At 34.9% G+C, this 14,641-nt stretch overlaps 2 protein-coding genes across 4 annotated transcripts in view; one reads left to right on the top strand and one right to left on the bottom strand.

Moving 5' to 3' along the window:
- The window catches only part of TBCK (TBC1 domain containing kinase), a 220,901-nt gene extending 216,480 nt beyond the window's left edge, over positions 1 to 4,421 (bottom strand). For both annotated transcript variants that reach the window (XM_043571089.1, XM_043571097.1), the window contains exon 1: positions 4,317 to 4,421. The gene's annotated coding sequence lies outside the window, so the exon portion shown is untranslated. The remainder of the gene's footprint in view (positions 1 to 4,316) is intronic.
- Positions 4,422 to 4,686: 265 nt separating this feature from the next.
- The window catches only part of AIMP1 (aminoacyl tRNA synthetase complex interacting multifunctional protein 1), a 43,476-nt gene continuing 33,521 nt past the window's right edge, over positions 4,687 to 14,641 (top strand). Inside the window, exon 1 of one of the 2 annotated variants that reach the window (XM_043571121.1) lies at positions 4,687 to 4,936. In XM_043571121.1, coding sequence (XP_043427056.1) covers positions 4,935 to 4,936 — 2 coding nt within the window. In that variant the 5' untranslated portion in view covers positions 4,687 to 4,934. Of the gene's footprint in view, positions 4,937 to 5,282; positions 5,544 to 14,641 lie in introns of those variants that run through there. The other variant, XM_043571130.1, reaches the window with a different exon arrangement.

Genomic DNA, 14,641 nt, shown 5'->3' with positions numbered 1-14,641 from the left:
GTTATGGAAAAGAAAACAATGAAAACCAAAACAAGTTGAAATTATTTTGAAAGATTTGACATGATATTACATAAAAAGAGGTGTAGCAAAACATATTTCACAAAAGAGTAAAAAGGAGTTGCTGGTACATATATGAGAAAATGAACATCCTCATTAATATTCAAGAAACTGCTCATTAAAAGTATAGGAGAATTTATACCCGCCAGAGAGTAATAGTTAAATCTGATTAATTAAATTTGATAATACAAAATGTTAGGATATGAAGAGAATATAAACTAAAACAATCACTCTGGAAAACAGTTTGACACTATTTTGCTATTCAATTCCGGCAGAAAGTCCTACACACATAAATAAGGGATACATGCAAGAAAAATCAGCATGGTGTTGTTCCTATTAATCCCCAAACTGGAAACTTAAATATCCAAAGACAGGTGAATGATTAAGTAAACTGTACGTTCATCTGATGGAAGAGTATACATGACAGAAAATAAGCAAATTGTAGCAACATATATCAGCATAGATAAATCTAATGTTGGGTGGGGAAAAAAAGCACATAAAATGTATGCCAATATTCATAATATTCAACAAGAAAAGCTGAATAATAAATAATTCAGGAGTATGTACATTTGAGGTAATATTATATTAAAAAGTAAGGTAGGGGCAACTGGGTGGCTCAGTCGGTTGAGCGTCCGACTTCAGCTCAGGTCACGATCTCACGGTTCGTGAGTTTGAGCCCCACATCAGACTCTGTGCTGCCAGTTCAGAGCGTGGAGCCTGCTTCAGATTCTGTGTCTCCCTCTCTCTCTGCCCCTCCCCCACTCACGCTCTGTCTCTCTCTACAAAAAATGAATAAACCTTACAAAAATTTTTTAAAAAGGTGATAATAATAATAATGAGGAAGAAGGGGAGGAGGATGGAAGGAAGGAGAAGAAAAACATGAGGATACAGTTACCACTGTATGAAAAGCAGAGTGAGATTAGGGAAGAACCCATAAGAAGCTTCAACAATCTTGAGTAATAAATATCTTAGTTTTTAATTGGTGGATTTAATGGGTGTTCATATTATTATTATCCTCCAAATTTCCATATTCTATATCTACATATGTTTGTGTTAGAGACCACATACTTTATATTTTTTAAATTTTAAGTTGAAAAAAATCTTAAAAATACAATGAATTGATTTCCAATAAAGGCCAAGAAAATCAATAGGGAAAGGGCAGTCTTTCAGCAAATGGTGCTGGAACAACAATATATCCATATGGAAAAGAAAAAAAATAATCCCTCAATTCCTACTGTTACATCCACAAATATCTGAGATGGATTATAGATCTAAATGCAACCTTAGGATAGCAAAGATTTCTTAGGCAGGATAACAAAAAGCACTAACCATAAAAGAAAAAATTGATAAAATGAACTTTTTTGGAGTTTTGGATGTTCTGCATCTTGATTGGGGTGGTGGTTGTCACATGGATGTTTACACGTATCAAAACTCATCAAACTACTCACTTAAAATCAGTGCATTTTAAGATATGTAAATTGTATCTTATAAAAAAATAAAATTAAGAGAATATGAGGAAGGAATAATTAAAAATGAGTGGTTGGAAATTAAATTATTACCAAGTTAGACTGAGTGTTGGAAAAGAAAGTTGAGACAACTGCTCAGAGAATGGAACAAAAAGCAAATAGATGAAAACATAAGAGAAAAGATAATAGATATAGTAAATCAAACCAAGTATACAAAAACCACCTGACAACAGTTTCAAAAAGAGAAAGAGGAAAATAAAGGAGAATAAATTATAGAAGACAGAATAGGAGAAAAATTCCCCACAGTTGAAGGGAAATTGTACCTTCAAATTAGAAAAGCTTATAATATAGAGGAGGGTAAATGAAAAATACCCACACTATGACATTTTTCCTAGCTCCTTTCAATGAGTTCACTTCAAGAATAAACTCACAAGACATGTCATCATACATTTTCAAAGCATCAAGGAAAACTAAAATTTTTTAGTCATTCCAGAGAGAAAACAAATAGTTCAGGCCTCAACAAATTAAGAGTGACATTCTCATTGTCTCATGAGCAATAGTGAAAGTTAGAGGACAGTGAAGCTTTGAAAGACTTAAAGAGACAAAATTTTGCTTCTATACCCTGCCAAACTATCCATCATTATAGCAAAAATAAATAATAATTTACAGCCATATGAACATTAAAAAATAAAATTAACATCCACATACCTTTTATGAATAAATATTCTTAGGATGTATTCTACCAAAACAGAGGAGAAAAACAAATAACAGAAAATGTGTGGTTAAGAAACAATGTAACTTACCAGAATGTAATCTGTTCACATTAAACAGAAAGTAATTGGGCTTTAAGGGAACATCTTCAAGCAAAGATATGGAATGGAAGCTTCTCATACAAAGAATGAGAGGACGTGGTAAAGAAAGCGTAAGATGGAAGGATTTGGTGAAAAAAAAAAAAACAATGTAACTAACTTTCCCTCAAAAGAAAACAGAAAGTCCTTTGTAAAAGTGAGGAGGGTTAAAAACTATATAAGATGTACATGGCCCAAAACATAAATCACACTTAACTATGGCATAATTTTTTGGTCATTATAGGGGAAGAAAGAAGAAATCAATCTGATGTTAATATTACAAGTCTTCTCCTTAGTGTGGCACAGGGGTCATGAATTTAAGAAACTGGGAAGGAAATGTATCATAGCATACTTTTTGACTCTGTACTTAGGAATATTTACAAAACCATACTATTGTAGCATTTTGTCATTTTTTAGCACACATAAAAAAAGCAAAAAAAATTGTAGTTAAGAAATGTAATATAAATATTATTAACCTTAACAATGTATAAATAAAAGTCCAGATAGGGGATGGTGGAAGTGATAGATATAGTTTTTGCAGTGGTAATGAAGGTAGAGGCATTACTTTCCTCATTTTACCAAACAAGGAGCCAAAATATATTTTTGAAAATTGTGAAAAAATAATTTAGAATTATAACATTAACCAATATGAAAACTAAAAAATGTAATGACTATTCAAAACTTTGGATAAGGGAGGTTATGGATAGTTTGTCTTAAAAAGTAAAAAAAAAAAAAAAGAAAGAAAGAAAGAAATCAAGAAAGAAAAGAAAAAAGAGTGAGCATTTTCTTTTACTATTCAACATATAGATCTAAGGTTTAACAAGGTTAAAAGGGGTTATTTCTGAGGAATAGGACTAAGGGTAGGAAGAAAGACACTAAACTATTGCATTTTATTATGCAATCCTTCTATATTATACTATTTGATTTTCAATTAGACAGACTATCAGACAACTGAAAAGCAAAGAACCAAACAAAGAAACGCAAATGATTCAAAAAGATAAGACACGAGTTAGTGTAAAATATTTCATCAATGTTCTCCTTCAACTACCAAGCACTCATGTAGATGAGTGCACATAAAAAGGTTCACATATAAAAAAATATACACATAGATTTGTTCACACTTGGTGAGTGGAAGAAAGCTAGTGAAAAAAAAAACAGTTGAAGTTGAGAGAGAGATTAGTTGAGGAAATACAACGTAGGAATGGGGTTTGAAAATTCATTCATTCAACCAATATCTTGAACCTATTTTAACTCAGGTGTTTTTTCCAGCTTCAGGGCCAACGACAGTTAACGAGACACAATCCCTACCCACAAAGAATTTGGGAGTCGAAATTAGATTGGAGGTCGGGGGGCGAAGGTCAAAAACACAGTACAAAAGATACCGATTTCATCATGAATAAAGTAATTCACACATTTCTTCAACGGGCGAATAACACTAGCTCATTTCTTTTATATACTTTCCCTCAAAAAGTTGTCTTTCTGTCCCAAACAAAAACAGGAACCAAGGGGCCTTGAAAAGAAACCACTGGCAATTCTAAAGGAACTTCCAGTTGTTCACATTCCCCCACTCCACAAGGGAACGTTATGTCTCGACAAATGACTAAACCTTTGAAAACCAAAAACAAAACCAAGACTTTGCATCTATGGTGAGTAATGGAGAACTGAATCTACATTCTCCAACGCCTCTTTAAATCTTCCTTCGAAGCAGTGATGCAGTGGTTACTCTTAAACATCTGCCTACAGTTCTCAAAGGACTCGGGTAAACGTGTGTAGGAAGGAAGGCGTACATTAGCTCCATTTGGGCACAGGACTCAGTAGCAAGCAGCTCCAAAGGTTGGCTCCTCTACTGCGGACAAACTGGGTCACTCGCTGCACCTGACATTCCTCTACCTCCCACCGGCCCCACCCACTACGACACACAAAACTGACGAACCCAAATACCTGCCTCTGAGTCAGGCGGGCACAGAGACAAGGGGATGGAGCTTCTACACAGGGCCCCAGCTTGCTGTGGCTGCTGCTGCCGCTACCGTTTAGTGCACCACACCCAGCATCTCAGGTGCTTCTACAAAAGAGGCCGCTCCGGGAGCGCTGGGATTGCGTTTTGCCTGCGAGCTAAATCCGCCGAAATTCCCGGCTCGGAATCTGGCCGGGAGCGCGAGCCAGACCCGCTCCAGTGACAGCTCCCAGCTCTCCCCGCCCCCGCCCTGGATTCAGCCCGGCCGTTTCCTCTGACCTCACAACCTCCACGACACAACATGGAGGAAAGACCCGACGTCCGGCGTTTTGCCCCTTACCCAACCGGCGACAAAATGTAGCTACCAAGGAAGAGGTGCAGAGGAGTTCAAGTTATTAGCTGAGGAAATAGAAGACGGACAGCGTGGTGCGGTTACGCCCGGGAAGGGGGCGACAGAATTTGACGTTAAATCGGTGGAACGCTCAGGCGTTTGGTGAGGACACCTCGTTGGGTCCTTTCTCACTGCCGTCGGGTGAGGGACGGTGCCCCTAATTGCTGAAGACTGAGGCTACCCGGTGAAGGTCTCCAGGTTGCTCTGTCCACCGGTTTATGTGAGTGACTCCCTGAGAGGGTCCGGGGGTAGGCGTGTTGAGATCAAAGGAGAGTCCTCCTTCCCTTACTCATCTTGGGGAGATAGGACCTAGCCTCCGAATACCGGTGGGAAGTACGCTTATACCAGCACCAGTCTTGGCATGTGGAAGTAGGGAACAGCTTGGTACCTCTTGAAGGAACCAAGTTTGAGAAACGGGATGCGGGGCTGACGGAAAGGCTGCTACTGGAAAAGATATATTCACAAACACGTTTAGTTATATGTGTGCGCGCGCACCGGTGTGTGTGAAAGGGGTGGAGGTGGGTCCGGAAGTCATTCAGTTAGTTACGCGCCCACTATGTTTCTGTTTTAGGCATTGGGAACAGAACGATGGACAAAACAGAAACCCCTATCTTCCTGTAGTTCTTATTTTATTGAGGAAGACATCCTAAACAGAATTAAGAAAAACATGTTCTATTGCAGGTCGTAATGGGCGCTTAAGGGATAAGTAATAAAGCAGAGGAGGATATAGTTTGAAATATTAGTGTGGTCAGGAAAGTCTCACTGAAAAGACAACTTTCAAGCAAGAGCTGACGTCAGTGAGAGAATTAACCATACAAGTGTCTGGGGTAAATGCAGTCAGGTAGAGGAACCAGCCATAAGCAGTTATTGCTAGTTGATGCCATGAAACATAAACTCTCCTGAATAGCAAGGAAGCTTGTGGGTTGGAGTTAAGGGATTAAAGCTAGAGACAAAGTCATAGAAGGAACAGATCATGAAAGATATTGAGGGCATCTAAGCTATTGGAGACTTTTGAGCAGTAGACGACATAATCTGGCTTCCTTTTAAAAAGAGGATCTTACTGGCTGCTGTGGAGAATATATTGAAAGGGACAGGGTAGAAGAAAGAAAGACCAGTTTGGAGGATTTTTTAGTAGACATGGTACAGGAGACATGGTAGCTTGAGTAAGGGTGGTGAGAAATGGATGGTCAGGTTCTTAGTGCCCTTAATTTAGATGGATAAGAATATTGGTGGGTAGTAAGTTAATTTTCTCTAATTAGATTTGGGAAACACTTTGAAAATGAAGTGTAGGGGCGCCTGGGTGGCGCAGTCGGTTAAGGGTCCGACTTCAGCCAAGTCACAATCTCGCGGTCCGTGAGTTTGAGCCCCGCGTCAGGCTCTGGGCTGATGGCTCAGAGCCTGGAGCCTGTTTCCGATTCTGTGTCTCCCTCTCTCTCTGCCCCTCCCGCGTTCATGCTCTGTCTCTCTCTGTCCTAAAAAAATAAATGTTGAAGAAAAAAAAAATTAAAAAAAAAAGAAAATGAAGTGTAGTGTGAGTTTTAACACAAGTTAAAATCAGAGCTTTGACATTTAATATTTGAATGGATTTAGACAAGTCATACTTTCTGAATTTTTCTATAAAATGGAAATGTTATCTCACACGGTTGAAAAGCTTAAAGGGCTCCATATGTAATATGCTTGGCTCATTAAAATAGTGGTTGTTGTTATTAGCTGTGTTCTTGGATAGGAAATGGGAGTAAGATATTGCTGAGTGCTTCTTTGAATGTAAAGGGATGGTTAAACCCTACTGAAGAAATTCTGAATCAGGTAAAAGGTGACCTTGGTGTTTGCTAAGAAGGCCATGAGAGGCCTAGACATACCCTTTTTTAAAATTTTATGCATATTTCACTGGACAGGAAGATTTTCTGTGTCAATGGCCGTAATACCTAAAATGTATGGACTGTCTTCTCATAGCCATCCCTTAACTCCCCCAAGACTCCTTGTGCCCTTATTAGTAAAGAGGAAGAAGGCACTCCAGTAAGTAAAGAAAAACAATCAAGAATAAAAACAAATTTCCAGTTTTAAAATGAGTAAGTCACGGAGATATAACATACAAAGCAGTGACTATGGTTAATTCTCTATTGAATATTTGAAAGTAGCTAGAAGAGTGGATCTTGAAGGTTCTCATTACACGAAAAAAATTTTGGTAACTATGGTGAAGGACGTTAACTGGACTAATGTGATCATTTTGCAGTACACATAAGTATCGAATCATGTGCATCTAAAACTAATGTGTTAGTTATACCTCAAAAATTTAAATTTTTTTTTAACGTTTATTTATTTTTGACACAGAGAGAGAGAGACAGAGCATGAGCAGGGGAGGGGCAGAGAGAGAGGGAGACACAGAATCTGAAGCAGGCTCCAGGCTCTGAGCTGTCAGCACAGAGCCCAACACAGGGCTCGAATCCATGGACTGCGAGATCATGACCTGAGCTGAAGTCAGACGCTCAACCGACTGAGCCACCCAGGTGCCCCTATACCTCAAAAATTAAAAAAAAAAAAAAAAAAAAAAAATTAATGTTGATTTATATTTGAGAGAGACAGAGACGGAGACAGATCACAAGCGGGGAGGGTCAGAGAGAGGTGGAGACAGAATCGGAAACACACTCCATGCTCTGAGCTGTCAGCACAGAGTCCGATGCAGGGCTTGAACTCAGGAGTGGTGAGATCATGACCTGAGCTGAAGCTGGAGGCTTAACCGACTGAGCCAGCCAGGTGGCCCACCTCAAAATTTTTTAAATAAAAACAGTGACACAGCTGATGAATGGCCAAGTTAGAATTTGAATTCGTGCCCTGACCACACGCCAAATAAATAAACATTCACAAAAAGCATAGTTTTAGGTCTGTTTTCAATATTTTGGCAAAGGTTGCAAAAATACTCGTGGCATTACTGCCAGTTACCACTGCTATTGTAGTTTGAGTGTCTCTGGGAGGGATTGTTCTCAAAATATTTAATTTTATTATATACCTTTTTAAAAATTCTTACATTTGACAGGTTTTAAATCCTAGTACAGGTACTAACTTTGTTCTAAAAAGTATCCCTTATGTAGCACGGTAATAAAAATGTTCTTGTGGGGTGATTTGGCAGTTAGATTATGAAGCAAATGGAGGAATGAAGATTGGAAGGTTAGAATAAGAATGGTGGTAGAAAGGGAGAGAAAAAATTAATTAAAATCACTATAGTTTATTCTGATATACATGTTTTTCTCACATTTACATTTCACAATTATTGATGTCTTAAAGTCACTATGAACTAAGTGGCACTTGCGACATAGTTGTCAGTGCCTGTACTTAATGCAGACTTGGTCATTATGGTTAATATTGTCATCAGTTTGGTTACGTGTAGTGTTGGTATGTAGTTGTTGGCTTTAATCTCCATTTTAAATATCCTTTATATGCAGATTTACCATTAAAATGAAAAGTCACTGTGTATACACAGATAAGGGGAAACAAAAGAGTGACATAAGATAAAAATAGGGCTAAATTTAAAAGAGATTTTTCAAATGATACAGGGTGTGTGATTTTTTTCTTAATGGTACATAAAATGCCAGAGCATCTTATGATTGGAGCCATTTTACAATTGGTGGCACTTAGATTTTATGAAATACAGTACTTAGAGTGTCTAAGAAGAACATAAACTTTTACCTAGTTGAAGTTCTGAAACAGTGAAATCAGGTGTTTGGGAAGTAGAGAGACCCTTCCAAATTTTTGTAGAATTCCTATACTATAAAATAAAATTGAAAACCTGCACTTAAAATTTCCATTTCAAAGCAATAGCTTATTTGTTTACATTTGGTTCCTAACATTGAAAAGCCGGGGCAGGGAATTTGTTATTTAAAAGAAGTTACTGATAATTTAGAATCAGAGTGGGGAAAGACTACTGAGGTATAGGGAAGCCATTTGGCAATGATAGGAATCTCAGAAATAACCTTTTGTATATGTTTTAATGATTACGATGTAGTTTAAATTCATGTATTTCCTAAAATCAGCAACAGCTTTAATGAATAGCAGCATCTTACAATGGCTTTTTAGATTTAATGACCCATAATGAATATTATGAACAAAATTAAAGGCAAAATAATTTAGATAATACTTTTCAAATGCTTTTTGTTATAAAATAAATTCATTATTTTTTAAAATTAGTAAAGGAAGAAGAAAAATCTATCTAAACTATCCAGAAACTTACTATCCAAACCCAGTTTACGTACTCATGTACTGTTTTTTTTTTCTATGTGTTTTGCATTTGTAATTACTATGCATGCAATTATTATGTGTATTTTAATCTCCTAATCATTAAATAAAATTTAGTACAGATTAAGCCAGTATTCCCAAAATGTTTTAGAGGATATTAGTTCTATTATAGGTGCTCCTTGGTTAGGATTTTGTGGTTAAATACATTGGGAAACTCTACAGAATTATGTCTTTTATAGAAATTGGAGCTTCGATGTTAAAAGAGCTAACTGCAGAATCAGACCAACCCTAAGTTTTAATCCTGTTACTAACTAGTCACATGACCTAAGGCAAACTAATTTTAATTCAAGTTTTCTTCTTTGTATAATGGAAGTAATTATAGAGTATTCATAGATGATCTATGTAAAGCATTTAGCCAGCCCATAATAAATACTCTAAAATGTTATCTGTTATTAACATTATTATTATTGGGTAACCTGAGTGGCTCAGTTGGTTAAACGTCTAACTCTTGATTTGGGCTAAGTAACCTATCATTATGTGATATATGTTGTAAATGTTGGGATATTATTAATTATTGCATAACCAAATAAAGCCTTTGTCATAAGTAATTAGGATGTAGAGTATTTTCAGGTTTTAAAGGTCATGCTAAGGTCATGGCATAGAGTCCTACATCTGGCTCCACACTGACAGTGGGGAGCCTGCTTGGAATCCTTTCTCTCTCGTCTCTCTGCTCCTGCCCCTGCTCACACTTGCTTTCTCTCAAAATAAGTAAATAAACTTAAAAAAAATTATTATTAGCATTATCATCTGTGAGAAAATCTAAGCCTATTAGCACATTAAAAGTTTTGAGGAGACAGAGGAAGCTTAAAGTTATGAAATTCAGTAGGTACTCCATGTAAAATACCATGTAAAATTGCAAGTCACTGTGGAGCACTTGGCACATGATAATGAAATGAGCACTGGGTTGAATGGTACAAGATTTGTCCAAGCTTTAAGCAATGTTTTTATTAAACTAGCACTGTTGCCCTAAACTTAACCTCATTTAAATTTTTTTTCCAATTTACTGTGTTTTCCCTCATTTGTTTGAAAGCTTAGTGAATACAAAGAATATGTTTAATTTTGCTCTCTACTATAAACCCAGCACATGACTCAAAATCAGGAAATATAAGTAAAATTGGGGTCATGAACTTAAGTTATTTATAGGGACCTGGCAGGTGGCAAAAGTGGCAGACAACAGGGAGTTGTTCAGTCTGTTTTGCCTTGCTTAAACCTTCAGCTGTTTCAAACATTGTTAACCCTGGAACACAAAGGGATCCCTGCTTTGTGTGGTGGTAATAGTTTGCAATCCTTAGAAGAGACTAGAAATCAGGACCAAACCCTGAAAAACATAAAAGGAACAAGTCAAGAAAAAGGATCCCTAAAAGGAGGTGCCAAGGAATAGAAAGTGAAATCAGGTGAAATTATCCTCATTATAAATTTAAAAAATGAAACAGAGAAGTAACTTTACCAAGATCACACAGGCTGTTAAGTATGTGATTCAACCAAGATTAGTTAGCTATAAATACTGTAAGGGAAAAAAAAGACAACTACTTTTCTGCTGGTACGAGTGATCAATATCTACATATTACTATAAAATATGGACATAAATTTATGCATCATACTTAATTTTTGAAAAGTTTAAAGTTAATTAACAAGTACTAGAAAACCTATTCCCAGAGCTTCTAATTCAAAAACAATACATAACTCTTAGCATTTGAGGAAAATTTTGTTCAACATATATACTTGTCTTTCTAACTAATCCAGAATATCTCAAAGGACAGGTTAATTTTCACATCATGAGTAATATTGCCAAGATAACCTAGGAGTAAAGAAAAAATAGACGCTGGTTAAAACAGCTAGTGTGTTTTATAGTCGCTCCTAAGTTTTATTTTGTCAAGAAAACTTGATTATTGCTGGAAACATGACAGTGCTAGCAAAAGATACTTTCTCTCTTAATGAGACTTCCTTTGTAATGATGTTATTGATATTTGTGGCAGTTAAAATAGTTACAACTAACCTATCATTATGTGATATATGTTGTAAATGTTGGGATATTATTAATTATTGCATAACCAAATGAAGCCTTTGTCATAAGTAATTAGGATGTAGAGTATTTTCAGGTTTTAAATTCATGCATTCTTAAGTGTGCTGTTCAGTGAATTTTCTTAAGACTATTTTTTAGAGCAGTTTTAGGTTCATAGCAAAATTGTGAGTAGAAAGTATTCAGTGAATTTTTATTCCTTTTTTCTTTTCCTTAAACCAAAACAATTTACATAATTTTCATAAGACAATTTTTCTCTTGGTATTCTTGGCCATTTGTGTGCCTTTGGCAAAATGGCATGTATGGCTTGTGCCGGACTGCTTTGCCTTTTGAGCTAGAGTTGAGAACCATTAATACTAGTTTCTTAGAAGACTTTCACAAGGTGTTCAAACTGAAATCTATAAGCCATTCAGTATTCCTTTTTTGTGCACCATTTGTTTAAATAATCTTAAATCTAGTTTTAGAGTTTCTGTAATTACAATGGCACATAAAATATCTGTTTGTAGGGGAAAGTGCAAAGATTTCAGTTGGCTGTTGTCTTGTATTCCTGAGGACAGGAGTCTCTAGGTATATTTTATATACTATTATAAACAAAATTCACAATTAATGTAAATAAATTAATATTTATTGCCCCCATAGACTGCATACCACCACTCACAAAGAAATTAAGGTATGGCTTAGCCAAATTATCTAAATGTATTTTTAATATCAATCTATAATTTGTATTTTATTATTATGTTCTTAACCTTTAAGAAAACAAAAATCATTTACCTAAAGATCTACAAAATATCATGCTCATCGGTAGCCTACACTATTGAGAGCTTCTTGAAGGTGAGGTTTGTACATATATCCTATCTTTTTTAGTGTGACCAGAATTTTGTTCAGTGCCTGACATTTTTTACCACTTGCCAGAAATATTGAATATTATTCGTGGTATCTTATTTTGCCACATATCAATGCTATGAGATACATAAAATTATCTCCATTTTACAAATGAGAATACTTTTGGCTCAGAGAGGTTAGGTAAGTTGATTCGGAGGCAAAGGGTAGGATTTGATCCAAGGTCTTGTGATTTGCAAATCCATGTTCCTGTTATTAAATTACTTTTATTTCATACTCTTGTAAAAAGTTCTTAATATTGTAAACAAGGAGAAGGAATAATAATAATATGTATCTCATGGTGTTGTGATAATTAATATTGTGAGGTGCTGAGAAAAAGACCTGGCAGTTACTAAAGACAAAGTAAGCACTAGATATTATTACTCAACAATACCTATCAGGAAATTTGAGATGGCTTCTGTCATCCATAGTTACTTTATATATGAGTGGTTTATTAGGATCACTGTCATCTCTCTGTTCTCAACATTTTAAGACTTCATGTCCTATACATGTCTTTTCAGTAACATTTCTCTTTGTTACTAACATGTTTTCTCTTTATTTTTCATATTTTATTTGTACAATTATTTGATTAAAAATGAATCCATTTACAGGGCACCTGGGTGGCTCAGTTGGTTGAGCATCCAACTTCAGCCCAGGTCATGATCTTGTGGTTCATGAGTTCCAGCCCTGCTTCGGGCTCTGTGCTGACAGCTCAGAGCCTAGAGCCTACCTCGCTCAGTTCTTGTGTCTACCTCTCTCTCTCTCTCTCTCTCTCTCTCTCTCTCTCTCTCTCTCTGCCTCTCCCCAGCTGGTGTTCTGTCTCTGTCTCTCTCTCAAAAATAAAAAACATTAAAAAAAAAAACACCAAAAACCTAAAAATGAATCCATTTTTACTGAATATTTCAAGTGATGTCTCAGTCCTAGTTTGATTTCATGATTTAAAGTTAGACCTTAATCTAAAGTTATAATAGTAAAGTTATAGCCAAGTATATAAATTATGCTTCTTTTATAATTTATGTAATAAATACATAAAGCATTGATATATATATATATATTTTTTTTATCAGTATCATTCAAAGTGTTACCACTTCTTTTTATCCCATTGTTTTCTCTAGTGGTTTTATATATATATTGAGTATATTCAGTTCATTTGTGTTTATGTTTTTAAGCATTCTTTCTTACTAAAGTTACGCTGGTGCTTCAGTATGTATTACAAAAGTGATATTTTATTTAACTCATTTTTATAATGATTTTGTAGATAGTTAATAGATTTATCAACTCAGTAAAATATCTTTTTTCTCTCTTCGGTGGGATTTATGATCTCTATTTTGCAAATTATTGTTAGTTTTGAAACTTTTTCTGTGAGTCAGGACAGGAGTTTCATGTTTGGCTGGTATTTGTGAGATAACTTCTGTACCAGTAGACAAATTCATGACAACTATTTTATACTTATAGTTATTTCTTATGAGTTAAGATATTCATTTACTGGGGATGATTTTTCTAAGGCATATCACTAATGTCACATTTATTTTGGTATTAACTCATCAAATTTTTTTTTTTTTTTTGCTACAAAAGTAAAAGTTAACAAATTATGCTAAATCAAATACTCATTATTTTTCTTGGGCTAGCTATTTCACCTATTGAATATATTTGATTATTATGTTAGACTAAAGTAAACATTAAACTGAAAGAATGCTAATAGGAGGATACTAAAAGTCCAAAAGAACAAGCTGTTTTTACCTTAACTTTCTTCATATGTTCATATGTTTTTTTCTCTAAAATTCTAAAAAGAAAAAAAATTTGAGGAGCAACGGGGTATTCTGTGTTTATGTTGGTAAAAATTGGCTGAATTAAAAAGTTAATATCTTCATTTTCAATTTTTGTACCAACATGCTCTGTATTTTTTAAATTGTTAAATAATAGTCCGTATAGAAAATGAGAGGTTTACTATGACTTTCTCAGATTAACCGCATTTATATTTTCTTCATTTATTAGCAACTTTATTTTTATCAGTTTTTTTTAGTCATTCTATTTATAAATTGTTAACTTTAGCGTAAAAGTTTTTTGAGGATTGTGTCTCTTTTAATAAAAAGGTAAAGATTTCAGAATGTCCTATTCAAGGATGGATATTGCATAATTTGAAACTTTCAAACATCTTACATTATTTGTCCTTTATTAGCCAATTTTTTCCTTTATCAAAAAATTTCACCATTTTATTGTGTATCACTTATTTAAAATCAGAATTACTTCAGCAGTGCTTGTGTCATTGTTATCTTTTGTATTATAAATTCAAGTTAATCAGATAAAAAAGAGCAATTTGTAGTATTAATGATTTATCTTGTCTTTTGTTAGTGTGACTGTTTTAATATTTGGCAGTTTAAACTTCAACGTTATGAGTTAATCTCAGAATTCTTGCATATACACATTTTTCTGAACACTGACAGGATGTTTTCTAATTTCTGTAAATTATTATGAAATTAAAATTCTAATTATTTTCTTTAATAAGAGTCACAGTATATATGCTGACATTATTTCCGAGTTGGCGTGTCTTTAATATTGATATGTTCCTAATTGTTGATCTTTTTCTTTTGTCTTTCCTAAGTCAAATATTCCTCCTTACATTTGTACATAGTTAAATAAGCGGTAGAAATATCCAGTATCTAAAAGTAGCATATAAAAAGGGAATTCAGCAATTCTTAACTTTGGAACACAGGAGTGGCACTCAGTTACAGCTTG

Source organism: Prionailurus bengalensis, chromosome B1 (assembly GCF_016509475.1).
Source record: "Prionailurus bengalensis isolate Pbe53 chromosome B1, Fcat_Pben_1.1_paternal_pri, whole genome shotgun sequence".
NCBI classification, from domain to species: domain Eukaryota; kingdom Metazoa; phylum Chordata; class Mammalia; order Carnivora; family Felidae; genus Prionailurus; species Prionailurus bengalensis.
The sequence above is the reverse complement of the archived record's forward strand: the minus strand, read 5'-3'. Positions and strand labels throughout refer to the sequence as shown.